Here is a 27,445-nt window from a genome sequence, read left to right on the forward strand (position 1 = left end):
TCTTGCAGCTTAACAGCCTGGCTGCTTTCTACATAAGGCATCCTTGCTAGGCCAGGTTGAATTGGATGGAGTAGGCTTCAAAGCCTAGGGATTTTTAACCTAGAGGAAACCTTGATTGGCAGGTTGAATAGTACTGAATAGCTTTGCTGCTTGCAAGCCTGGCCACTTTCTACCTTGCGGAATCCTTGGTTGGCCAGTTTGAATAGCAATTAATAGTCTTGGTGTGGCAGGTATGAATGCTGCAATTAGGCACCTTACTTATTTACAGTATTTATTTACAGTATTTATATTCCGCCCTTCTCACCCCGAAGGGGACTCAGGGCGGATCACATTACACATATAAGGCAAACATTCAATGCCTTAACATAGAACAAAGACAAGACAAACACGGGGCTCCGAGCTGGCCTCGAACTCATGACCTCCTGGTCAGAGTGATTCATTACAGCTGGCTGCAGCTGGTTGCTCAACAGCCTGCGCCACAGCCCAGCTCCATTAGCATTTAATGGCCTTGCAGCTTCAAAGCCTGGCTGCTTCCTGCCTGGGGGAATCCTTTGTTGGGAAGTGTTAGCTGGCCCTAATTATTTCCTTTCTGGAATTCCCAATTTCCCTGCTTTCAGAGTGTTGCTCTTTATTTACTGTCCTGGTTTTAGAGATTATATTGTTCTGTATTATTATACCACAATAATTATTTCATATTATATTTATAATCATATATCATCTGCTTAGAATTGGATTATATGAGGCCCCTTCTACACAGCTGTATAAAATCCACACTAAAGTGGATTATATGGCAGTGTGGACTCAAGATAATCCAGTTCAAAGCAGATAATATAAGATTATAAATGGGTAATATAGCTGTGTGAAAGGACCTTGAGTCTATACTGCCATATAATCCAGTGAAAATCAGATAATCTGTATTTTATAGGCAGTGTGGATCAGGCCTAAATGGACTCTGTGCCCTGGGTGCCATTTTGGCTGAGGGAGTTGCTAGGATATGAAGGGGGTGGGGCCTAAAGGAAGCGGGGGGGGGGGGGGGCTAAAGGCAACAGAGCCTACCTTTCTAACTGGCAGTTAAGTGGAGAAAGGCTCTTCCTCATCCTCTGTAATTTGAACTATTTTTCTAGGGTTTTTTGGTTGAAAGACATATTTTGGATGACTATGTCTTTTGTGGCTAAATTTGGTGTGATTTGGTTCAGTGGTTTTGTTGTTTTGATAAGCTGGGTTTTTAATGTCTATAAGATTGTTCTGGTAATCTTTGGGCTAATAAAGGGCTGAACAGTATGTTTAGAAGTGCACACATACATAATACATACATATATACTACATGTTGCATGCATGTAAACATATATGTATGACAGAACAAGGGTATAACATGATGTAGTGACTCATATATCAACAGGCACTTCTGGGTGGGTGGGAAAAAACCCTAAAAGTCCCAGGTCCTGTTCCTATACTGATTTCATTTAGGAGAGTTGTATGACGTATTACTCATTCCAAAATATTTCCTGGGGGCCTCTGGCATGATCAAATATTTTTCCCTCCCACTTCCCAAAACAATTTAAATTAACTCAGTATTTTTCCAATGAAATATCTGAACTCACTTGTGTGTTTCTGCAGTCTCAGAAGAAGTAAAGATTGCCTCTGCCAAGTAAACATAACTATTGTTTCTGGGTCATAGATTCAAGCAAGATCATACAAAGAGGAATGTTAGCACTAAAACAAAATAATCCTTATGTTTAACTAGTCTCTTTGGCTATAACACCTGGATGATCATGCTTCATTAATTATTTCAGTTTCTGAAATGTTATATGTGACTGGAGGTGAAGGCAAGGAGAATAAACCTGCAATATTTCAAGCAAGAGGCTAGATGCAAATCCCTGAATATTCAGGCATGAAAAGAATAGGAAAATCCAAAGACTTCCTCAGATCTGGAAGCTCCCTTGAGACTTGGAAGCATCTTAATGCACTTCTCTACCCTGAAGAGAACAATTACAGTAGAGTCTCACTTATCCAACATAAACGGGCCGGCAGAATGTTGGATTAGCGAATATGTTGGATAATAAGGAGGGATTAAGGAAAAGCCTATTAAACATCAAATTAGGTTATGATTTTACAAATTAAGCACCAAAACATTATGGTCTACAACAAATTTGACAGAAAAAGTAGTTCAATACACAGTAATGTTATGTAGTAATTACTGTATTTATGAATTTAGCACCAAAATATCACAATGTATTGAAAACATTTGCTACAAAAACATTGACTACTAAAAGGCAGACTGCATTGGATAATTCAGAATGTTGGATAAGCAAATGTTGGATAAGTGAGACTCTACTGTACTGTAAAACATTGTTGTAACTCAAATATTTCATGACCATACTTGACACTTTTCTGTGGCAACATGCATTAAAATAAACTCATTTTTGCCGTTGAGCTTCAATAATCAGCATTGCTTAAGATACTTGCACAATTTATTCTTTCACCAAATTCTGAAAAAAAATTCAGGTTGTTTTTTAAAAAGGTTTCTGGAAAGTAAGAAAAAAAATGCTTTCTACTTACAGAAAAATGTAGTAGATTCCGCTTGTGTGTATTCAAGTCACCTGTCGACCTATAGTGACTCCATGAATTTCACAGGATTGTCTTAGGCAAGGAATAGTTACTGTTTTGCCAGTTCCTTCTTCTGAAATATAGACTAAAGCACCTGGTATTCAATGATGGTCGTGTCCCGCCCCCACGACCATGGGCCTGTCTGCAGGGCCACAGATTTTCCACCTGCTGGATCCTCTCCTTTTCTCAGTCACTCCCTTTCCAGCTATTTATTACTTTCCTATTGCCCTAAGAGAACATACATTTATACTCGTATTCACAAAGCAGAAGTAATTGGAACTAAGTCAAACCGGAGAGGATTAGGCAGAAATAGGGAAGCTTTGGACTTCCAGAAAGTTTGGTCTTCAACTCCCAGAAGCCTTAGCAACTAAGGTAAATGGTAAAAGGTTGTGTGAGTTGTAGTTCCTAAAATTAGGAGGGCGAAAGTTTATTCTCTTGTTAGAAGAGGGAAGAAAATGTTGTACCACAACTCTCAGCTTTTCTAACATTTGGTTATACTGATTAGTATTACTGCAGGTGGCATTTCAACAAGAGGACTACACAATTCCCGGTGATACATTATAAGAACTTTCAAGTTCATACCCATCCTATTGTTCTATGCAGGATTTCTACAACTACAACAAATCCAGGTGATTGTCCATCTGGGCTCTGCTTAACCATTTCTATTGAACAAGAACCCATGATTTCTGAAGGAAGTTGGTTCTACTGTTCAATTGCAGCCACCATTAAGAATGGTTTCTCCCTTACTTTTTAACAAAAACATGATTCCTTGCCATTTCCAGCCATTAGCTCTACCTCCTTTTTTGCAAGGCTGATCCATTAGATTTGTTATAGCCTCCCAGCTGTCTTAACTTCTGTTGGGATTAGAACTGCAAACCACAATGACAGATGAAGACGGACTGCATTTCCACAAACCTGATCAATTCATTTTTAATAGCAGCATTTGGGCTGTCATATTATAGGATTTGGAATTTCTCATTATCCTAACTCCTGCAATCCTCAGTTAAGCGACTGCAGGATTAGGATGAGCACTGTGTCTTTTTTGTAAAGAAGCCAAGGAAGCTCATGTAATAAACAGCAAGAATTGGGTCAGAGTTGTGGATCCTCCGTCGTGAAATTTTCATACATGAAGCCAAGAATAGATTCATCTCTCAGCAGAGCAGTATACACACTGCCCTAGTAGCCAATTGCCCTAGATTTCAGATTTTTAAAAAAAAAAAAAAACACACACACACACAGCTACTTCCAAGTCTTTTCCTTTTGTCTAGTGGTTTGTCTACATAATTCAGGTAAAGACTGGAAGCTCGGGAAAAGATCACGCCAAAAAAGGAGGAGCCATTTTCAAAACAAACTAAAGCCAGGTTGTGAAGGGAAAACAGGCAGTAGAAGTGAGATGAGTGATCGAGGCAGATATAGGGATCATTTTGATGTCTGAAATCTCTGGGTTCATCCCAGTGTGCCAACTCCAACTGATTCCAGTAAAGACACGCAGAGTGGAGAGCAGAGATTGCTTTATTGCTCTGCCTGGCCAAGGAAGGATGCCAGGGGAATTCTCCCAGACCTGACATGCCCCTTTGTTACATACACTGTCATTTTATAGACATTTGAAATAACAGACTTTGCACTGATTGGTACAAATTACAATCCACAGTCCTTTGGTTCATAGTACATTCATTGTTGTCACGTTTTACAGTTCATGATTGGTGTATAGTGTGGTGGGAAACTTAATAAAGTCACTTTCTAGTGGACGCTTGAGTAGATTCACCCTATGAAAGTTGGGTTTAAATCCCGGCTTTGCTATGGAAACCCACTGGGTAACACTGAGCAATTCATATTCTCTCTGCCTGCGGATGACATGGGATACCTCCTTCTAAATAAATCCTGGCAAGAAAACCCTATGGTGGGGCCGCACTAAATCAGAGTCAGTTTGGAAAAACAGAACATGACCAATCACCTTAAAATAGGATTGTTCTCAATTCACTTTTTAAAAAATGACACCCAGATTTTTCTTTTTTTTTTAAAAAAAAAATGAAATTAGACATCCAATGTGATTGGATGACCATGTGGTTCCATATGGGTCTCATTCGAATTCAGACAAACTTATTTTTCTTTTTGAAATGCAGAACAGTTCTCTGGCAAGTCATGATGTGGTTTCCACTATTCGCATGATGTGGTTTCCCCTATTCTCACTTTTCCGCTACAGTTGCTTGTTCATGTGAAACATATTTAGGGCTTTTTTCCCAATAAATTGTTAAAGGAAATGCTATTTTGATTTTTTTAAGATGACTCTTTCATTGTTGGCATAACAACGTACATTGTTTTGATGACACTACTACTCGTATACTTTATTTTTATTTAAGGCGTGTATTTATTGCCACTCAATCTACTATGGCCAACATTTGCTGGCACAATGCAAGCATTAAATGCTACAGGGATACTAAAGAAATCATCCAGTGTTTGGAGGACTCACATTTGCCAATTAAGACAGGAAACAGGTTCAAGACAAGACCTCCAATATGCCTATTCTGAAGTTCAAGGAGCAAATCACAGAAAATATAATTATGAATTTTTCATAATGGATGCATATAGTTTTTTTGTTTGTTTGTTTTTGTGTCAGGAGCAACTTGAGTCGCTTCTGGAGTGAGATAATTGGCTGTCTGCAAGGACATTGCCCAGGGGACGCCCGGATGTTTTGATGTTTTTACCATCCTTGTGGGAGGCTTCTCTCATGTCCCCGCATGGAGCTGAAGCTGATAGAGGGAGCTCATCCGCATTCTCCCCGGGTGGGATTCGAACCTGGCAGTTTTCAGGTCAGCAACCCAACCTTCAAGTCACGAGGCTTTAGTCCACTACGCCATCAGGGGCTCCAATGATGCATATAGTGTAGTGGTTTGACTATGACTCTGGAGAGCAGGGATTAAATCCCGTTCAGCGATGGAAACCTACTGGCTGATCGTCAGAGAAAAGCAAAGGCAAACCTGAACAAATCTTGCTAAGAAAACCTTGTGACAGGCTCAACTTAGGTTGGAAATGGTTTGAAGGCACAAGACAACAACAAAAACTCTTCCATTAGTTCAAAACCTGACTGCTGGGAAAATAAAGAACTGATAGCCACATTAGGTGAATGACCTCCAAAATCAAAGTACAGGACAGTATTTCCTGGAATATTTCCTACAGAATAGTATTTACTGCTGAGGTGGGCAACAGTCTGTAAGTCACACGCCGCCAATGTCCATTTTTGTACTTTTAGGACCTTCTTGAGCCCTCCCCCCCTTTTCCCTGGGGAAAAAGGGATAAAAGTCCACTCTGGAAAGTTTCTAGCAGCAGTGAAGCTTCTACTTTATAAAAAAATGTAGCCCTCATCTATGCCTTGTTTCTCCTTTTCAAAAACAACAAATGAAAAGGGAAAATAGAAGTTGATTTCCAACTACTTTTTGGGAAGGTAGGGCAGCCTATGGGCGTGTTCAAATTTGGGCCCTGAACCCCTGAACCTTGTTCATCTGGCTTCCAGAATAGGAAAAACAATGCCCAGAACATAGCATTTTGCATTTATAAATTCAATACTGCAAGTGTCCCCTGCTTTTCAACAAACTGCTTTTTGATACCCCATTTTTTCTATCATTTTGAATTATAACCAGAATCCATATATTTGTTATGCGGTCTGCTCTCTCATAATTCATTAAAATAAACAAAATTAAAATTCAACTGATTTAAATATAGCCAAATTAAAACAAAACCAATGTAATGAACAACCAAAATTTTTAAAATACAGTACTAATTAAAATTCAACTGAATTAAAATGAAAATGTAATGTAGGGTTCCGCATTGGAAAACTTCCAGTTTTTCATAGTGCTCTGGTCCCTAACGTGATGAATGGACACTTTCAAACAGCTAAACACTATCACTACTAAATCAGTTTTTTCACTAGATTTTATTTTCAGTTAACAATAACACATGTGAATGTATGCGCCCACATGGAAGCACCTACATTCATTTAAGCATAACCTTCCCTCTCATGTTAGGACAAAAGCCTTTGCGGGATATTCTTGCAAGAAAACATTACTGGTAATACCCTAACCATTTTGTTCTGTGTTATAGTATAAATATAGTTATGTTCTGTTGCAGGACAAAATGTCTTCAGTAGTTTTATTTCAAGAGTTGGGAGATCAAACCTTTTCCAGTTCTTGAAAACAAGAGTCTTTGGAAACAGTATAATATTATTAAAATTTAATTGTAAATAATGGAGTACAATTCAGACAGCAACATTTGCTGTGAATCCCACACATAAGGTTATACAATAACCAGTTACAGCTCCATTAGAAAAATAAATATCTCTGCTTCAGATGTAAGTTTGTCATTTTTTTCTTCTCCAGAAGACAATTATGTGATGGACAGTTTTCAGTAAAAAGATGTGTGTCTGGTGTGCATTTGACTTCTGCCCGTGATTCAGATAAAAGGAAGTGCACCTCTTAAGTTCTCTTGGTGAAAAAAGCAGACTTTTTTCAATCATTAGAATGGCCGTCCTCTTCCTCGTTTACTCTTCAAGTGGCCTGCCGAACGCCTAAGTTTCCTCCTCTCTTCGTGATGGTGCTTCTCTGCATCTTGCTGCTTTTGCTGTTGCACTGACTGAAAAAGATGCAGAAAATACCCAAATGAGAGGTGCATTTCTAAACCAAACTAGAATAGTCACAGAAATGAAGAAAATGAAACTTTAGTTTAGCAAAAAGTTCAGGAAGCTGCTTTAAAAAAAACCCAAACAAAACAAAACAGGGTTACAAAGATGTACTAATATGTTGTTCGGTTTCTTCCTCCTGATAAACAATTCCAAGTACTCACAAACTGTACACCTACTTATTCAAGAACAAAACCCTTTACACAACATGAGACTTCTAGGAATGGACTAGGATTGCACTAAAAGGCCTACATTCTTAAAGTATTTATCCATGTTTCCTCTCATTTCCAATTTCATTCTAATGATGCATCTTACAGGTCTCAGAGAAAGTCCACAGAGCTTTCAGCTTAACAGAACAAACCAAGTAACAAAAACACCCACATCTGGTGGTGTGCCTGCCTTACTGATGTCAGTAACATTTCACCATTTCTGTTTCACTTGAACACCACATGATGCTGAAGGACTGCCACTCTCATCATCTCTGGCTATGGATTAGGCTGGTTAGGGCTTCTGGGAGAAGCAATCCAGCAAAACATGTGCAGGACCACACATCCCCCATCCTTGAATGATAAGCTCAGGATGGATGCCTGCCCACACAGATCTCTCAAAATGAAACACAGAACAGTGGAGGCTTGTGTGTCTTGTACAAAGTATAATACCTCCCCCTCAAATATTTCTCACTAGAAAAGAACATTGAATGCAAAGGACATGCTGGACAATTCCAAAGCAAAGGGGCCAAGGGGATGCTTTGGAAGCAAAAGGCTGAGGAAAGAATCTGATTCATGGAGAAAAATGTACATATATTTATTCATTCTGATACAAGTTAACAGATGGGCTTCTCAGTTATCAAGGAAGGTGAACCCCTCTTTCCTGCAGCTCCATCCTTCCAATTACAGTCTAAGAAGGACCTTGAAATCTTGAGTTATTCATACATAAACGATATAAGGTATAGAAACCAGAAACCTAGAGAAGGTAGATGGGATTTTGGCAGCAGAATGCGATACTAGCTATTGAATTGTTTTTTTGAGAGCAACACAAAAATAGTCTCCAGATCTTATTTTGCCTGTGAAGGCAGAATTGGAAAAAGTACAGACCACAGGCGGTCATTTGTGTTCCTCTAAATGTTTTTGGCACACAATTTCCATCAGCCCTAGCCAGAATAGTCAACAGTGGGCATTTGGAGTATATGGACACCTAGAAGGTTACAGTTTCCTGTTGTCGTTGCACACTGTGATCTGGATTCCAACAACTGCAGGTAAAGAAGGAGTCTTAGTAGGTCACAAGCTCAACACAAGTCAACAGTGTGATGTAGCAGGTAAAAAGCCAATACAATTCTAGGCAGCATCAATAGGAGTTTGGTCCAACCTTACCAGGAATAACACTTGTCCAGTTCTGGGCCACTGCAATTTAAAAAGAATACTGACAAGCTGGAATGTCCAGAGGAGGGTAACCAAAATTATCAAAGGTTTGGAAACCAAGCCCAATGAGGAGCGACTTAGGGAGTGGGGTCTGTTTAGCTTGGAGAAAAGAAGGCTGCGAGGAGACATGATAGCCATGTTTAAATGTTTGAAGGGATGTTGCACTGAGAATAGGGTGAGCTTGTTTCTGTTGCTCTGGAGACTAGGACACAGAGTACTGGATTCAAATTGCAGGAAAAAAGATTCCATCTCCACATTGGGAAGAGCTTTCTGACAGTAAGAACTATTCAGCAGTGAAATATGTTGCCTTGGAATGTGGTGGAGTCTTCTTCTTTGGAGGTTTTTAAGCAGAGGCTGAATGGCCATCTGTTAGTGGTGTTTTGACTGCATGCTACTGCATGATAGAAGGGGGTTGCACTGGATGGCCTTTCGGGGTCTCTTCTGACTATGATTCTAAAAAATGATTGCCGATTGTATCCTCCTCCTAGAGTTACACATAGTGTCCTGCTTCTGCAAAATCTCTGCACAGCTACTAAGAGACATTCTTTTTAAGCTGGAAGTCTCTTCTGGAACAAAACTAGATGTAGACTATGGGATACAACTGGACACAGGAATTTTATTTGAGCCAACCAGAGCCTGGAAAACTGACACCAAAAACTGTCAGGTCACGGGATTCTGGGAGTTGTGCTTTAAAAGAGTGGCATACATGCAGTGAAATTCCAGATGACAGCTGGATGAATAGTCAGATTTCCTAGTTGTCAAGATAAGACAAATGCCACTCTTTTGAAGCCCAATTCCCAGAATAAAAACAGTAGAAAAAAAATATGTAAAGCAAAAAGAGATGCATAAATCTGCCATATGACACAAAGAATGCAGTGCAAAACCTGTAAAATAATAGCCAAAAAGACTACAACGAAAACGGTACTCTTCTTCTGCATTATTATTCACATTAAATGTATTTCTCTGAAATTCTATGCTTACCTTTTTTAATTTAAATGTAACTTGTTTGCTTCCTACAGTGGTGTCATGCACACTAAGTGCACCAACTCTCTCTTCAAGCTGCAAGCGATCTCCAAGAGTTTTTCTGCATTGAACATGAAAGAATAAATAAATAAATAAATAAATAAATACATTTCATATTTTTAGTAGCATTCACACACAGGCAGAGAGAGGAACTAAATAAATGGCCTACTGAGGGACACAGAACAAGTAGTGTTCTGATTATAGCACCATTTGTTTGAATTACAATTTGTTGTATTTCCAAACATTGCGCTCATAATTACATAATTCCATCTTTCTCTCTTTTCTTCTTTCTTTCTCTCACAAATAAGATCTTTCCAAAACAACAAAAACAAAAAGGAGTTTTAGGAAAATGACTATATACAGGAGATTGTATAGTATAGACTTCTTCCTCTCAAAATAGTGCTGGTAACTATGGGATCATAAAAAAAATCAGCTTCAAGCAACACTGAGTCAGGAACATGATAAAGGAACACCCTGTTTTATATTTTAAGAGTCATAAATCTCTTTACAAAAGTCACCATAAAACTCAAAATGTCTAGCCACTAAGTGGATAGGGGAGACATTAAGACTGTGAAGAAAGAGTCAAAATAACCACAAGGAAGTGTGTAGCATCTTAAAAATTAATACATTTATTATGGTTGGGGCTTGACTAAATCCCCCCATATGCTATAATACATGTTTCCAGCTATAATATGATACAAGCTATGATATTGTAACCCTTTATTGCTTTTGTAATAACAGACTAAGATAGGTCACCCTCCTGGAAGATTGAGCTTCCCAATACATATGTTACCTAAAGCCAAATAAATCACATAATCCAGCAGAAAATTACCAGATGGAACAATTTTGCACATGTCCAGTAGAAAACATGCCCGAAGCACAGCCTTATTACAAAAGTTATAACATGATTCATCCAAAATAAAGTAATGCTGAATATACTAAGGGAGAACTAACAAACCTGACTCAAACCAATATTTTAAAGAGATGTTTGACTTTGATTTTGTCATGCATCAAAGGCCCCACCTACACTGCCATCTAATGCAGTTTAAATCTGCACTATACAGGATGATTAGTGTAGACTCATATAATGGAATTTAACTGCACTGAACTGCATTATATGAATCAACACTGACCATATACTGTAGTTTCAAACTGCATTATATAGTACTGTAGATGGAGCTCAATTGCTTTGAAGTCTGTTCCGGCTGATACAAATGGTCCAGCCCAAGATGCACAATATTATCCTCAGCATTCTATACACATGCACACAGAGGCTTTTCAGCTTCCACATTCTGAAGTGAAAAAGTGTTCCTGCTGCACATATTACTACATTTTGTAAATGTAGACAAATTCCTTGGGACACATTTAGAGTATTTTTTCAACCGAATGAAGAAACTATCCAAATAATAATAACAATAACAATAACAACAACAACAACTACTACTACTACTACTTTATTTTTGTACCCTGCCTCCATCTCCCCGAAGGGACTCGGGGCAGTTTACATATAGCACCAAGTGCCTAAAACAACGCATGAAATAAACACAGTACAATACAGAATAAAACCAGTAGTATAAAGAACAATTTGAACTCAGAACAGTGCCCAATAACCTATAGTGTCAGCTGTCATAAAAACATGGCCGTCTGTAAACAAGAAGAAGGGAAAGGGATAGTGCAAGTTGTAGATAAGGAACAAGGGCATGGGATGAAAGTGCTGTGATGTATCATAATTGCGGGCCATTGGGCTAGATCTCAAAAGCTTGTCTGAACATCCAAGTCTTCAATTCCCTCTGGAAGGAGGACAGGGTGGGGATCTGCCTAATTTCTGGGGGGAGGGCATTCCAAAGCCAGGGGGTCACCACCCAGAAGGCCCTCTCCTTCTTCCCCACCAACCATGCTTATGGTGGTGGGACTGCGAGGAGGGCCTCCCTAGCTGATCTTAACACTCGCACAGGTACATGAGATGGGGGATGCGGTCATGAAAATAAGCAGGGCCCGAGCTTCTATAGCTCATCCTTTGAAACAGAAAGTCCAACTGATATCCCCAACTCCAAATAGGATTGAGACCTACCAACTTATAGCAACCTCATGTATTTCTAGGATTTTCTTAGGCGATAAACAGCAGGGAATTGTTGTTGCCTTCCTCTGAAATATAGCTGACAGCACCTGGGATTCTTTGGCAGTTACCTATCCAAGCAGTAACCAGGCCTGACTCTCCTTAGTTTCCATCAGATAGGATGCAATGCCTTTATTATTATTATTATATTATTATTATTATTATTATTAAACTTTATTTGTACCCTGCTAGCATCTCCCGAAGGACTCGATGCGGCTTACAAAGGCCAAAGCCTCAACACACAATATAACAATACAAAACAAAAGACAAATTAAAAACAATTAAAACAGTATAAACAACAAGCAATAAACAATATGCTAAAATACAATAAAACTGGGCCGGGCCAGAGTAATGGGTACAAGATTAAAAGTGCTGATGTGACAGGTGATATATAAGGCTTATAGGGCAAGTGCAGAGTGCGATATACGATCTTAGTTCTAATAAAGTGCTTATGGGACTTGGTATTGGAGATTTCCTATTAATCTGGGAAGGCACATTGGAACAGCCAGGTCTTCAGGTTCTTTCTGAAGACTGCCAATGTAGGGGCCTGTCTGAGATCTTTGGGGAAGGTGTTCCAGAGTCGGGGGGCCACCACAGAGAAGAGTCGGGGGGCCACCTGCGTCGCAAGCGCGGTTGGTGGGGACACGAGACAGGGCCTCTCCAGATGACCGAAGTGAACGCGTGGGTTCGTAGACGGAGATGAGGTCACGGAGGTAGGATGGTCCCAAACCGTTCAGGGCTTTGTAGGTAAGCACCTGCACCTTAAATTGGGCTCGTAAAGTAAATGGCAGCCAGTGGAGCTCCTTGAACAGGAGGGTTGACCTCTCTCTGTAAGGGGCCCCAGTTAACATCCTGGCTGCCGCTCGTTGGACCAGTTGGAACTTCCGAGCCATTTTCAAGGGCAGCCCCACGTAGAGCGCATTACAGTAGTCCAGTCTGGAGGTGACCAAGGCATGGACCACCCCGGCCAGATCAGCCTTCGCGAGGTACGGTCGCAGTTGGTGCACGAGTCTCAATTGTGCGAAGGCCCTCCCAGACACCGCCGACACCTGAGCCTCGAGCGTAAGCGATGAATCCAAGAGGACTCCCAGACTGCGGACCTGTGGCTTCAGGGGGAGTGTAACCCCGTCCAGCACAGGTTGCCACCCTATACCCTGGTCAGGATTACGATCGACCAGGAGGACCTCTGTCTTGTCGGGATTGATCTTCAGCTTGTTCCTCCTCATCCAGATAGACACAGCGGCCAGGCACTCGTCCAGCACCCGAGAGGCCTCCTTGGAATTAGGTGGGAAGGAGTAGTAGAGTTGTGCGTCATCTGCATAGAGGTGACACCCAACTCCAAAACTCCGGATGACCTCTCCCAGCGGTTTCATGTAGATGTTAAAGAGCATGGGAGACAGAATAGAGCCTTGCGGGACCCCACAGCTCAAAGGCCAGGGGTCCGAGCAGGCGTCTCCCAGCTTCACCATCTGGGATCAACCCTCCAGGAAGGATCGGAGCCACGACAAAACCGTGCCCCCGAGACCCATCCCAGAGAGTCGTCCCAGAAGGATACCATGATCAATGGTATCGAAAGCCACTGAGATGTCCAAGAGAACCAACAGGGTAACATTCCCCCTGTCCAGCTCTCTACGGAGGTCATCCACCAAGGCGACCAAGGCTGACTCGGTGCCGTGACCAGGCCTGAAACCAGACTGTGACTGATCTAGGTAGTTGATGTCATCTAGAAAGCCCTGGAGCTGGGAGGCAACCACCCGCTCTAGCACCTTACCCAAGAAAGGGAGGTTGGAGATTGGTCTGAAATTGTTCAACACCGTGGAGTCAAGGGAAACATTTTTAAGGAGTGGACGAACCACAGCTTGTTTCAGGTAAGATGGAAAAAACCCCTGCTCCAACGATGCATTAATGATCAACACAAACCAATCAACCAGCCCCCCCCCCCCCCCCGGGCCGATTTAATTAGCCAAGACGGGCAAGGGTCCAGAACCGACGTGGTTGCCCTCACAGCCCCAAGGACCTCCACCACGGTCTCAGGAAGAACAAGCCTAAAAGAATCCCACAAAATCGGACAAGCAGATGCCTCAATCACCTCCCCTGGCACTGTGGTGAAATTGGAGTCAAGCTCAAGGCGTATCTGAGCGACTTTATCTGCAAAATGGTGTGCGAAATCGCGACACCGAGTTGCTGGGTCGTCAAAAGTCTCCTCCACCACAGGTGGCTGAAGGAGTTCCCCAACGACCCGAAACAACTCCGATGATCTATTTGCTGCAGACGCTATACGGGTAGTCATATAGGACTCCTTGGCTGCCCGTATAGCCACGGTATATGCCCTAAGAAAGGCTGTAGCCCGTGCTCGGTCGGACACATCCCGAGAACTCCTCCAAGTGCGCTCTAGCCCCCTCCTCGTATGCTTCATCACAGCCAGCTCTCCTTTAATGTACTCAAGCCTAACATATGGCTATTGGTTGTAAAAATCTTTGGAGTACAAGGACAACAGAACTTTAATATTAAAAAGTTGGTTCATAAGAGTAAGAAGAGAGATGAAGAAAAACAAGGTGGAATTCTTTTGTCTAACATGGACAAGTAGAAAACTGTCTGTGTGCAGGCCTAGTGACATATAAGCGCAAATGAACAACGGGGTAGGAAGAGAGACTGAAAGGGCCCTGAGCATAGGGCCTTGACACATTTGTGGTGCTCCTCTATACACAACCCTATGATAGATTTAGGAGCATACTTCTAATGAAAGAGACCCATTACATTTGTGGAAGTCATGGCTAAAACAGAAATGTTGAATTAGAGCTTCTACATCCCTCACCATTAACTGTGCTGGTTAGGGCTAACATGACTTATCTTCTAAAGCAGAAGTATCAAATTTATTTTCATTAAGAGCCACATCAGCCTTCAAAGGGCAATTGGATGGAGAATCCATTCGTTCCATGGTGGACACGGAGGACCATTTATTTATTTATTTTATTTTTTGCATAGTGGTTGGTACTCTTTAGTTTTTACTCAGTTTGGACTCCCAGATGTTAGTGAATGACAACTCCCAATACTTTTGATTATCTGCCATGTGGACTGGGGATAATGGGAATTGCAACTCAACAGTACATGTGGCTCTGAGGTTGAAGAAAGGTTAAAAGATATTTTAAAGTTAGACATCATATTCAAAAGCTTTGTGTCTCAATTCAAACCACACTCTCCTCACTAAACACAACAAATTTCAGCCTTCCATTTGTTACTATATCCCAATTCCCATCAGCTCTAGTCATGATGTTTAATAATGAGGAATACAGGAGTTGTAAAGCAGCACCTGGAGGGCCACATAAAATGACGTGATGGGCTGGATTCGTCCCATGGGCATTTACTGATTCATGTGCTCTAGAAGGCCATCTTGAGTCACTCATTCCTATACTAAAGGATGAATTAAGACATCCGATTTCAACCAGAGTGCCTGGCTGTGAAAGCAATGGTCTTCAGAAGGTACCAGCAAAACATTAGGACAGATGTGAGCATCTTAATTATGTTCCAAGATAAAAACTATGTACAAGGAGAAAAAGAGAGATGCCAGCCTTACTTCATCAACTTTTGCCTTTTGGTGGTGTCCTTGAAACTTCTAAATTCTTCCCCGGCTTTAATCTCAAAAAACCTGGGTTTCAATACTGTTTGCTGATCCTCCTTGAACCTTTCCTGTCGTTTTACTTTTTCCTCTTGGCGTAGAAGTCTGCGCTGTTTCCTGACCTCTTCAACCCAACCTTTTTCATCATCTGAAGTCTCAGAACTTTCTGCATCACTTGGTTTTCCTTCTGGTTCTTCCTCCTCTTCCTGTAGACAAAAATAGTTACTTTAAAAAATCTGTCAATGTTTCCTAAACAAACCATTTACCCAATTAGGAGTACGTGACACTTCACAGATATATTATTTGGAAAGGGCTGCAATACGAGGGTACAAAGTACAAAAGTTTTATTAATTTCTTACTATTATTCACAAGGTCATCTCAACTATTTTACCTACAAATCTAAATGAATGAATCATGACAAAACTGTCATAAAAGTAAAATATAAAATATTTTCCATCAATTAGTTCCAGCAATCTAAAATGGAAGAAAAACAACCACTCAGACAGCTGCAAAAGCTCCCCCCCGCCCCCCCGGTTGACTATTTGATTGTGTATTCTTGCACAGGAGGAGGTTACACTGAATGTTCCTTGTGGTCTCTTTCTTCTCTATGGTTCTGTGAGTGACACCAAGTCTATTTCCAGCACAAAATCTCAGCCATGTGATTTATCTTGGCCTCATTCAAAATTCCAACAATTTCACTACTGGGTTGCACAACTACTTTAAATGTTGCCACATCATGGATATTTAGAAATTAGCTACAGCAATCTGATTGCCTCCTCTTACAAAGATGCCTTTGTACTGGGTAAATCATTGACTTGTCTATTTTTCTGTCTGTGTATGGGCATACCAGTGCTAATTCCCAACTGGCCATAGTTCCTTGAGGCCTTCATTCTATACCATTCTCCAGCTGTGTATTCTAGAAGGGGTGTCTGAGAATGAATGTTTGGGTTTTGTTTTAGTTCTCTTATCCAGCAGAACGAAAGGAGTGCTCAGCAATAGCCTCTCCTCATCCTGGAAAAAAGTGACCAGTGGGAAGCCACAGAGGTCTGGCCTGGGACCAGTGTTGTTCAACGTCGTTATAAATACCTTAGGTGAAAGTTTAGAGGGCCAGCTTATCAAGTTTGCAGATGACACCAAATTGGAAGGAACAGCTAATACCTCAGAGGACAGGATCAGAATCCAAAATGACCTGAAAGATTAGAAAGCTGAGCCAAAACTAACAAAGGAATTTCAGCAAGGAGAAATGTAGGATCCTACACCTAGGCAGAAAAAAATGAAATACACGGATATAGGATGGGTGACAAATAGCTTGACAACAGCTCATGTGAAAGGGATTCAGGAGTCTTAGTAGACCACAAACTGAACAGTGTGATGCAGTAGGGGAAGAAATGAATGCGATTCTGAGATGCATCAACAGGAGTATAGTGTCTAGATTGAGGGAAGTCACAGTGTCACTCTATTCTGCTTTGGTCAAACCTAACCGGGAACACCATGTTTCCCCGAAAATAAGACAGTGTCTTATATTAATTTTGGCTCCCAAAGATGCGCTAGGTCTTATTTTCAGGGGATGTCTTATTTTTGTATGAAGAACTCACATTTACTGTTGAACAAAAAAAAAAGGACATTTATTATATACTGTACAGTAGTTGTCATCACAAACCAGCATAACCAGATAAACTGTGAATCCCATCAAGAATTTCTTGTTACTACCATTATTTCCATGTACAACAATATATAGCACGTACATTTACCGATACTGCATGCTCTGGTGTTCTGTTTGGCGGGAATGCTTACAAACAAAAACCTTGCTAGCTCTTACTTTCGGGGGGAGGCCTCATATTTAGCAATTCAGCAAAACCTCTACTAGGTCTTAATTTCAGGGGATGTCTTATTTTTGGGGAAACTGGGAATTGTGTCCAGTTCTGGGCAGCAAAGTTCAAGAGCAATGTTGACAAGCTGGAATATGTCCAGAGAAAAGTGACCAAAATGACCAAAGATCAGGAAACCAAACCCTCTGATGGTGGCTTAGGGAATTGGGTATATTTAGCTCAAAGAAAAGAATGCTGAGAAGGTACTTGATAGCCATGTTTAAATATGTGAAAGAAAGGGGCGAGCTTGTTTTATGTTGCTCTAGATCAGGGGTCCCCAAACTAAGGCCCGGGGGCCGGATGCGGCCCTCCAAGGTCATTTACCTGGCCCCTGCCCTCAGTTATATAATATAATATTTTATATCATTTTTAATAATATAATATATTGTATATACATATAATATTGATAATAATATTATAATGTTATACAATATAATACTAATAATAATACCATATAATAATATTAATTATATGTTATATATTACATATAATATTACAGTATAGTGGTATAGTTCAATGTAGTAATATATAATGCTAATATTGTTCTATGCTAATAATATAATATATTGTATGTACATAAAGCTGCTGTGAGTCCCCTTTGGGGTTTGAAGGGCAGGATATAAATGTAATAAATAAATGTAGTAAATGAATAAATAAATAATTTTAGACTTAGGCTTGCCCAAAGTCTGAAATGACTTGAAGGCACACAACAACAACAATCCTAATTAACTGGACTATCTCATTGGCCAGAAGCAGGCCCACACTTCCCACTGAAATCCTGATAGGTTTATGTTGGTTACAATTGTTTTCATTTTTAAATATTTTATTGTTTTTTCATTGTTGTTGTTGTTTTGCACTACAAAGAAGACATGTGCAATGTGCACAGGAATTTGTTTGGGTTTTTTTTCAAATGATCATTCGGCCCCTCCACAGTCTGAAAGATTGTGGACCGGCCCTCTACTTTAAAAGTTTGAGGACCCCTGCTCTAGATACTAGGACACAGAACTGGATTCAAATTTCAGGAAAAAAGATTCCACCTAAACATTGGGAGGAACATCCTGGAATATGCTGGCTTGGAGTGTGGCAGAATCTCCTTCTCTGAAGGTTTTTATGCAGAGGCTGGATGGTCATCTGTCAAGGGAGCTTTGATTGTGCTTTTCCTGTGTGGCAGAATGGGGTTGGACTGGGTGTCCCTTTTGATCTCTCCAACTCTATGATTCTATGAGATATTATTTTGAACTCTTACATCTAAAGCAGACATTCTATGTTATGGATACTCTTTAGCTATGTTATAGCACACTTGGTTTCCACTAGGTCAACTCATGGACTAATTTCCATTGGACAAGAAAATATTTCCCAAGGTAAAAATAGTCCAAGGAGGCCCAAAAATGTGGAGAAATTTCCTGCTCTCCAGGGGTGCTTGAGGAGCCCAAGAGCTACAAAAATAGCACTAATGACCACATATGGCCCATGGGCCAGACTTTCACCACTTCTGAACTAAGAAAATCAAGCCAAGAGTGGATGAGTTAGACCAATGACATGTGGAGAAAAGTCCTCTGGCTTTCATAGTAGCTAATTGGTTCAAAGTGCCAGTATCCCAAGACAAAGATCCAGTGTCTAAACAAAAAACGTATATGCTTAAGTTTCATTATCTGCATTTTAGTATCTCTTTCATTTCATCACTGCAGCATTTTGTACTTTCAGTTATGTTGGCTAAATGCTTGGTTAATTCCAAATGAACAATCTTGGTTAGCTTTGTATCAGCATGGGTGCCAAGCCCTCAGTTTATGGCCCTATTCTTGTTAACAAGGGGCAAGCAACTGAACTGGCATTCCACGAGTTACCTCACATTCAGAACTATTTGAAATCCCCCCCCCCCCAACCTTCAAATATTAGGCCCAAATGAATTTCCACATTCCTTTGGTACAAGGGGGAAACCCCATCATGTCTCCTTATAACTGTTTCTAGACCAAGATGAGTTATTTTCTCTTAGACAGCAGGGGAGCCAGTTTGGGTGAAATCATCCCTTCTCCCCAATGTTTTCAGCTGCTGAGAAAGAGCTGAAGTCCTCTTTCCCCACTCTCATTGTCCACAGATATCATCCTTTATGAGATAAGAGGGAACAGAAAGATAATGCCAACATCACAGCTTTACCTCTCTAAGGGCTTCTTCTTGCTGTAAAAGCTGTAGTTTCTTCCTTCGTTTTTCACTTATTTTAGACACAAGTGGATTCAGCAGCCTGAACTCTTCACTCTTCTCATCCACCTGGAAATCTGGGTTCTCAAACATAACTTTAAAGCGATCATCGCTAAGGATGTTGGGCATTTTCTAGGAAACAAAAACACACACACACCATTGAGAAATTAACATAAAACACTGGGAATAAATCTATTAGGTGCATAGGAACTTCAAAAAGGTTTGCTGGGCAAGAAGGCATTTTATGAGACTACATTGGGTTGCTGTGAGTTTTCCGGGCTGTATGGCCATACAGCCGGGAAAACTCACAATAATCCAGTGATTTCGGCCATGCAAAATTTTGACAACACAGAGACTACATTTCTTCAATTACAAAAAATCCTTCTTCCATTTACTTGGAATGTTTCATGATATCTGAAAACATCAAACAGATAAGTTAATCAAGTATAAATGTCCAGAAAGTTTGGACATCATACCAACCACAATTTAGGAAAACAAAAATGACCCACTTTTTAGCGTTCAGCTCTGGACCTCGCAGCAGCTTTTTCAATAATGTTGCAAGTAGGAGTTTGGAATTTTAATTCCATTTTAAATTTAGCATATAACATATATTCTGTAACAGACAAACTGTGGCGAATCCTATCTATAGTTTATTTGAAACAAGCCACTTTTGACTAGAATTTTGGAGCTGGTTTGTTAAAAATCATATTTAATTTTAACTACAGTTTAGGATTTGGAAACAACACAGAACTATCACTAAACTGAAGACTAAAAGGAAAATGGAATATCCTCACAGTTGTATTAGAGGGAGAAAGGGAGAGAGAGAACAGAGTCTGAGTCTGAGACTTACATCACCATGTTCTTTTCCAAGTTAAACTCTTGTTTCACAAAAAAGCTGCATCAGAACCACAGTGTGAAGTTTCATCACAGTCATAGAGTATTGTACCAATGCATCCACATAAATTTGTTCAGATCACACACATAGTGTATGTATTCTAAACTGGGTGTAGTTCTTAGCGGGGGGGGGGGGGGGAGGAAAATGCAGGTGGTCAAAAAATACTAGAAGGACATGAATTTTTACCATCGATGACTCACCAACTGCTTCCACCTAAAAAAAAAATCAACTGCCACAAAGCCAATGCCTGGGATGGCCTGGAAATATTCTGATTATCTAGATATTTGAAGTTAATATCTAAGAATGTGTAAAACATTTTTCCAGACTTCTTTGGAATTTATTATGAGCTACTAAAAATGGAATGGCAATTGACATGCTTTACGGAAAATGGAAGTACCTTACATAGTTGCTTCGTATTGTTACATATGAGAAACTGGATATTGTCACATGGTCTGGAGCACAACATATTACTCACAGGCTCCATTAAATTAAGCAGAATCTTGTAGAAGAGCCCAGCTTCAGCGCCTAATTGTCATCTTTAATTAAAGGTGATTGGGATTTCTAACAGCTTGTGGACCAAATCTCTTTCACAAGTGAGTCAAGTTAAACTTTAAACACTATTTTAATTATGATTACATTTTAACAATCCTTTGAATAAAGTTTACTTTTATTGAAAAAAACAAGGGACTACTGTTGCTGCTGGAAAAGTACTAACACCTGGGAATAATTTTGGCCCCAAAATGTGTTTGTACAGCTGCCCAGAAAGGAAAATTCTTCTGTACCATAATGGCAGGTCTAAAAATACGTAAAAAGAATATTGGGCAAAACTCATACTGACCCCAGCTGCTTGATGGCCCTTCAGGGAAAGGGCAAGAATCTGTTGTCATAATTTGTTTTACAGTTATTTTAGTGGAAATGGAAGACTAAGTTTAAAATGCCAGAAGAATTGAGGACAGAAAGCTCACATGATCAAGCTACTGCGTCATCCCCTGCAGATTACAGTCATGCTGTCTAACTTTTACCAGATGTCACAGTCAACAGTCTGACTTAGCCCTGAACTCTATTTATTCCAATATAACATATTTATAGTGCAGAGGTCCCCAAATTAAGGTCCCCGGGCCAGATTCATCCCTCCAAGGTCATTTACCCAGTCCACACCCTAAACTTTAGACTTAGAGTTGTCCTAAGTCTGAAACAACTTGAAGGTACTCAACAACAATTCTAATTAAAGTGACACTCTCATCAGCCAAAAGCAAGCCCACACTTCCTACTGAAATACCAGTAAGTTTATTTTGGTTAAAATTGTTTTTCATTTTAAACATTGTATTGTTCTTTCATTTTTTTTTTGGAAGTACAAATAAGTTATGTCTGGTGTGCATAGGAATTCATTCATGTATTTTTCAAACTAAAGTCCGGCTTCCCAACAGTCTGAGGGACTGTGAACTGGCCTTCTGTTTAAAAAGTTTGAGAACCCTAGCTATAGTGGGATGCAATTTCTCTCCTTTTATTTTCCTGACTACATGAAATAAAGGTCTACCTCAGTTGCAATGCACTTAATTATCTAGATAATTTCTGCTTAGAAATGCATTACAATTGACTCTTTTGAGGGGAATATTCCCAATCTGCAGTTGGTTGAATACATGGATGTGGAAGCTATGGATGACTAACAAACAAACTGGCAATGCAATATGTATTAATACAATGATTACAACAAGAAAGCTTTTGTCTAAGAGAGGTCAAGTGAAAATAGGAATTTCCTTTATAGTAGGCTGAACTGCTAGTTTATTTCAAAAACATGGAAATTTGTGAAAAAAAATTGCCAGAAACCCCCACACCTATTTTAATTTGTGGAGAGTCCTAATATGTACTCAAATCTCCAAGCCCTAGTACTGCTAGCAGAGGCGGCAGAACTGAAGATGGAGTTTCTACGAAGCCCTTGTTCTGCCTTCAAGTTCAAGCATGGGAAGGATACTCTACCTTTTGTTTCTTTTTTCTTGCATCTTGTGACTCTTCTTCTCCCTCCTCAATCAACTTCAGGGCAAGTTCTTTATTAACTTTAGGCAGTTTCTGGAATGAGAAGGAAAACAGATCCCTCTAAGTTTTTATACACAGTACTTTACAAACTTCCCCACATAAAACTTTGAATATTCAGTATATTTTCTAGGAAATCACACAGATCACAGCACAAACAATAATTGCACTGACTTTAAAAAAGGGTTCACCCAGTTTAAAACCACATTGTGCCTCATCTGGAGCTGTCCTACAATGTTAACATAAGAAGAAACACAAAATGATATGTAGAGGTGTCCATGGCAAGCCTTTCTATGGAAAGTGGTTTCAACTCAGGTTCCTTCCACATGACCTGAAATCTTTAGATATTATGGTAAAGAACCACACTGTAATGGCTCCCACATTATCAGCATAATGGGACTTCTGTGTGTCAAGTTAGGGTCTCCTATAGGAAAAAGATCCATATCTTCATTATGATTGGTTCTTCTAATGCAACTGTAATCTACTTACATGCTACATTCCCCCGCCCCTTGCAATGGTTTAGGTGAAAGCATAATGCCAACACAAGGCTAAAGAGCCTCAGACAGAAAGGAAACCAGCTTAAAGCACAAAAAAGGGGAAAAAAGAATTAAGTTTGTAGAGTGATGTCACTCATCTTTCTGGAGCAGTAATGGAGGATTTATGGGTTTTTCCCCTGAAAAGTGTAACCTTTACCTTTAGCTGGACTCTTTGTGCCCTTGTTTCTTCTATCTTCTGTCTAATTTTCTCTCTCCTGTATTCCTCATAAGCAAAAGGATTCACCATCATTTTAACCTGTGGAAACAAAATGGATTAGGTGTAAAAAAAATCAGAATTGCTCAGAAGTCAACATTTATGTCACTGATTTTATTTAACCCAGCTTACTTTGTGATAAAGCCGTATGTCCATGAAAAAACCATGCATATATCCTCGAAGAAGTGGAGATCCTATAAGATGAGCAAGGCCTGGAGGCAGGGGAGAAACACAGAGAGAGACCAGGATGTTAAAGAGCAAGCAATCTTTCATTAAAATAGTAGATACAAGAAACATTAAAGATTCGGTTTAGTAAATCAGTACTATACAGTATGACCCCTGTAACTGTGGGACCAATATCCAGTTTCATTTATCAACGTTTGACGAAATATGTCTTCTCTAGACATTTTATAGGTCCTCCAGCATGATTCTAGAACACTTTGATGTTATAACACTTTGATATCTAATGGCTTTGGGTTTATTCTCTAGCATCTTGGGATTTGTAGCTTGCTGGAGGTACTTGGAATTTTCTGCTACACATATTTAATCCATTCTCCACTTTTGTCTCTGCCAGCAGCTGCACTATCCCAGCAGAACCACAGAATCCTGGCCATAATATATAATGAATTATATTCATATTATGTCTTGAATTGTGGCCATTCATATAATGTATTATCATATAATATAGGATTAATCCTATAGAGATTGACTATCCCTTATCTGAAATGTTTGGGCCCAGAAGTGTTTTGAATTTTTTCAAATTTGGATATTCATACATTGTGAGATGGGGCTCAAATCGAAACATAAAATGTATTAATGTTTCATATATGCTTTATGTATCATTTGAAGTACAGTAGAGTCTCACTTATCCAACACTCGCTTATCCAACATTCTGGATTATCCAACGCATTTTTGTAGTCAATGTTTTCAATATATCATGATACTTTGGTTCTAAATTTGTAAATACAGTAATTACTACATAGCATTACTGCGTATTGAACTACTTTTTCTGTCAAATTTGTTGTATAACATGTTTTGGTGCTTAATTTGTAAAATCATAACCTATTTTGATGTTTAATGGGTGTTTTCTTAATCTCTCCTTATTATCCAACATATTCGCTTATCCAACGTTCTGCCGGCCCGTTTAGGTTGGATAAGTGAGACTCTACTGTACTAAGAACTTACCTAAGTTTTCAAGGTCTTTTCTTGTAACAAATTTATAGTCATCATACACAGTTGTCTCTGGGTTCTCTTCCAACTCCTCTGTCAAATTGTCAAGGAACGAGCACCATTTGGGGGCTGGACCCAAAACCTGTAGATATATTAATACCAGACTTACTAGCAAGTTACTACTGTATTTCTAGAAAATTCTGGTGGCTGATAGTGTATATATTGATCACAACATTCTATTTTGAATAGGCTCAACTACCATATCAAGAGACCTGTCAAAACACTGTTTTCATCGAAGTTAGCCAATTCTCAATAAATCATGAATGCATTGCTTCCTTTCCCCCACTACAACTCCTTTTAAATGTCCGTGTTCAATGACATATACTCTTAATTAAATATGACCTGATTCTACAGTTTCACAATTTGACTTATCCAGTTCAAATTATTCAGTTATTGTGATGACTCATGGGCCATGTAGTCCCGTTCCTAGCGCTGTTGTGGCAGATGAAGAGGAAAACTTGGGTTTTCCACCATTTCAGCCAGAATTGGAACTTTCCCAGCCAGAACTGGAGCCCTTGCACCTGCAGGAGGATTGTCTTCCAGAAATCTGCCAAACAAGCCCTGAGTCAAAATCTCCCCCATTTTCTCGCCGTAGTTATTATCAACAACAAAAAGGAGTTCAACAGGCTAATCGCAGAAGCCTGAGAATCGCAGCCAGGCATTCAGCTGATTAAGACTGCTTTCATGAGAACCTTTAGGGAGTCATGCATCTGGACACAGAGATTGACTTTCGGTTCTGGTTCCCCAGAGAAGTGTTCTTTGGTGGGAACGGGACCCTATTTAGGTTCCGTGCTCTGAAGGAATTTTGCGGAGTCAATTCGTCAGCAACTGGAGTAGGTTGTGTGTGGACAGCGCTACTCCCGTTTCCAAGCCTTCGTTCCTGTTTGCAAGCCTTCGTTCCCGTTTCCAAGCCTTCGTTCACGTTCCCAGCCTTGTTTTGCTTCACGGACCTTGCCTTGCTTTCCAGGACCTTGCCAAGTATTTACCACGGATCTTGTCCCTGTTTCTCGTACCTTGTTGCCTTGTATCAAGCCTTGTGTTCCAAGAATCAAGTTTACTTCCTAGCCTTACATCAAGTTCCTTGGACTAAGAACCTTGTCATCTCCCCTCACTTTGCTTGGCAAAGTGGGTGTTTCGGTTATTGGATTACAACTTTGGACCTTAATATTTCATATTGGACATTGTTTCTTTGGACTAATTTTGACCTTTCCTGAAAGGTCTACTTCTGAACTATTTCCTACACTTGCTTTTATTAACTTTATATATTTCCTTAATAAAGATATTAGATAGATTCTGGCCTCTGTGTTTGGTTATTGGTGCTCTGCAGCCTGGGTCGTGACAGTTATCCACAAGGTACATATTTTTCTTAATATCTCCATTGTCTGTCTCACTGAATATAATAAGGTTCACTACTATCCATGCGTTCTGTGCAAAGTCTAGGAATGCATCCTCCATAGATAAGGAGTCATATTGTAGACAGACATTGGAAATGGGGTAGGGGAAACACGATGATTGGTTTGTTTCACAGGAATAAAAAGAGATTATCAAATAGCATGAATTTGTGGAAAATGTCTAATAAACCTATGCACCTCTTTGTGCGATGTATCTCAAAAAGCATTTCCTCTAAAATCTAGAGTGATTGAAAATGTTTTCCCATCATTGATATCAATCTCTTTTCCACTTCCATGCACTCACTGTCAAATCCATCGAACCTATATGACACAGTAGAGAGAACATCAAAAGTCCTCTCCCCAGGAGGAAGGGAAAGGGAAATAATGGCACATTTGGAACACCCAAAGCACCTTCAAAATGCAAGTCTAGATGACCTGTTTTTGATTGATAATGTATCATTGGACAAACTACCATTGGAAATGTTTTATTTGTTTCCATTTACATTATAAGTGGAAACAAACAAAACAATTCCAAGGATAATCGCTGATATCCAAATGTTTATGCTTTTAGATTATCCAAAAAAGGGAAATGTGATGATGCTCTGCTGCCCACAGTGCTGCACTTAATATTCTGACTCTTTCATCCTGAGAGACTGTACACAGCATGTAATTTTTGTGGAGGAGAGATATTTAACATGTTTTATAATTAGAAAAAAATCCAAGTAAAAATCAACAAAATATTTGTAATAAGTACATTTAGAATACACTAAAAGGAAGGGTTGATCTAATTGTTACTTTTAAAAAAAACTTACATGATTCATTTTCTACAAATAATTCATAAAAGAAAGCAGCCCATAAGATTATTGATAACATAAGCGGTTTCTATATTTGTTCACTTCCAAAGCATTCAAAAATCTTTCTCTGACATCATTAATATGCCTTTACTTTTAGATACACACCCACACACATTTACTCTGAGTAAAGCTAATGGCAACTAATGATGAGTGAAATTTATGCAACTAGTCCTGTGAAAGATTGTTCAGTGAAATGTTTAATTCATGCGAATTATACCTATAGTGTCAGATTTATAAGGAAGGCATGGTGTCTTCCTTTGCAAGAAATGTTGGCATCTGCATATAACATTAATTGCTATAAAGAAGCTGTCATACTGGAGTTGTAACTCTCATATGATAGACAGGAGTTTCACGTATACTAGTAATTATATTTTGTCACTTGGAAATAGCCTAGACCTAAGTAGCTTGCCAGCATACACATTTTCAGACAGATTAAAGTTGTCCCCCACACAGAAATCATTTTGCTCAGTTGGATGTTGTCAAGATTCAGATAAAGCTCAGCTCAGTAATTATAACAGCAATGGATGATTTAGATTTGAGGGTGTGTATGTGTGTGTGTGTGTCTTTTTAAAAAAAAACCAACTTCAGCATGCATTCACCTAAAAAAAAAAAAAAACCTCACCAAGTTACCATGCATTTTCTATTCAAGTGTCAGAAGATTCTAAGATCCTCTAAATATCTTCTGAGACTTGAGTAAAAAAAAGTTACACTGTTACACAACTGAATATATTCCCAAACAAACAACATCTATTTGATGAAACTATAGTTAAAGTTACAC

General features: G+C 39.6%; 1 protein-coding gene across 1 annotated transcript in view; it reads right to left on the bottom strand.

Moving 5' to 3' along the window:
* Window positions 1–6,819: 6,819 nt before the first annotated feature.
* The window catches only part of nol10 (nucleolar protein 10), a 57,484-nt gene continuing 36,858 nt past the window's right edge, over window positions 6,820–27,445 (bottom strand). The window contains exons 14-21 of the mRNA XM_003215422.4: window positions 24,378–24,504; window positions 23,325–23,404; window positions 23,136–23,234; window positions 22,389–22,478; window positions 19,475–19,648; window positions 15,411–15,658; window positions 9,679–9,781; window positions 6,820–7,233 (exon numbers count right to left, since the gene is read on the bottom strand). Coding sequence (XP_003215470.1) covers window positions 7,117–7,233; window positions 9,679–9,781; window positions 15,411–15,658; window positions 19,475–19,648; window positions 22,389–22,478; window positions 23,136–23,234; window positions 23,325–23,404; window positions 24,378–24,504 — 1,038 coding nt within the window. The 3' untranslated portion in view covers window positions 6,820–7,116. The remainder of the gene's footprint in view (window positions 7,234–9,678; window positions 9,782–15,410; window positions 15,659–19,474; window positions 19,649–22,388; window positions 22,479–23,135; window positions 23,235–23,324; window positions 23,405–24,377; window positions 24,505–27,445) is intronic.

The sequence above is a fragment of the Anolis carolinensis genome, chromosome 1 (genome assembly GCF_035594765.1).
Source record: "Anolis carolinensis isolate JA03-04 chromosome 1, rAnoCar3.1.pri, whole genome shotgun sequence".
Taxonomy (NCBI): domain Eukaryota; kingdom Metazoa; phylum Chordata; class Lepidosauria; order Squamata; family Dactyloidae; genus Anolis; species Anolis carolinensis.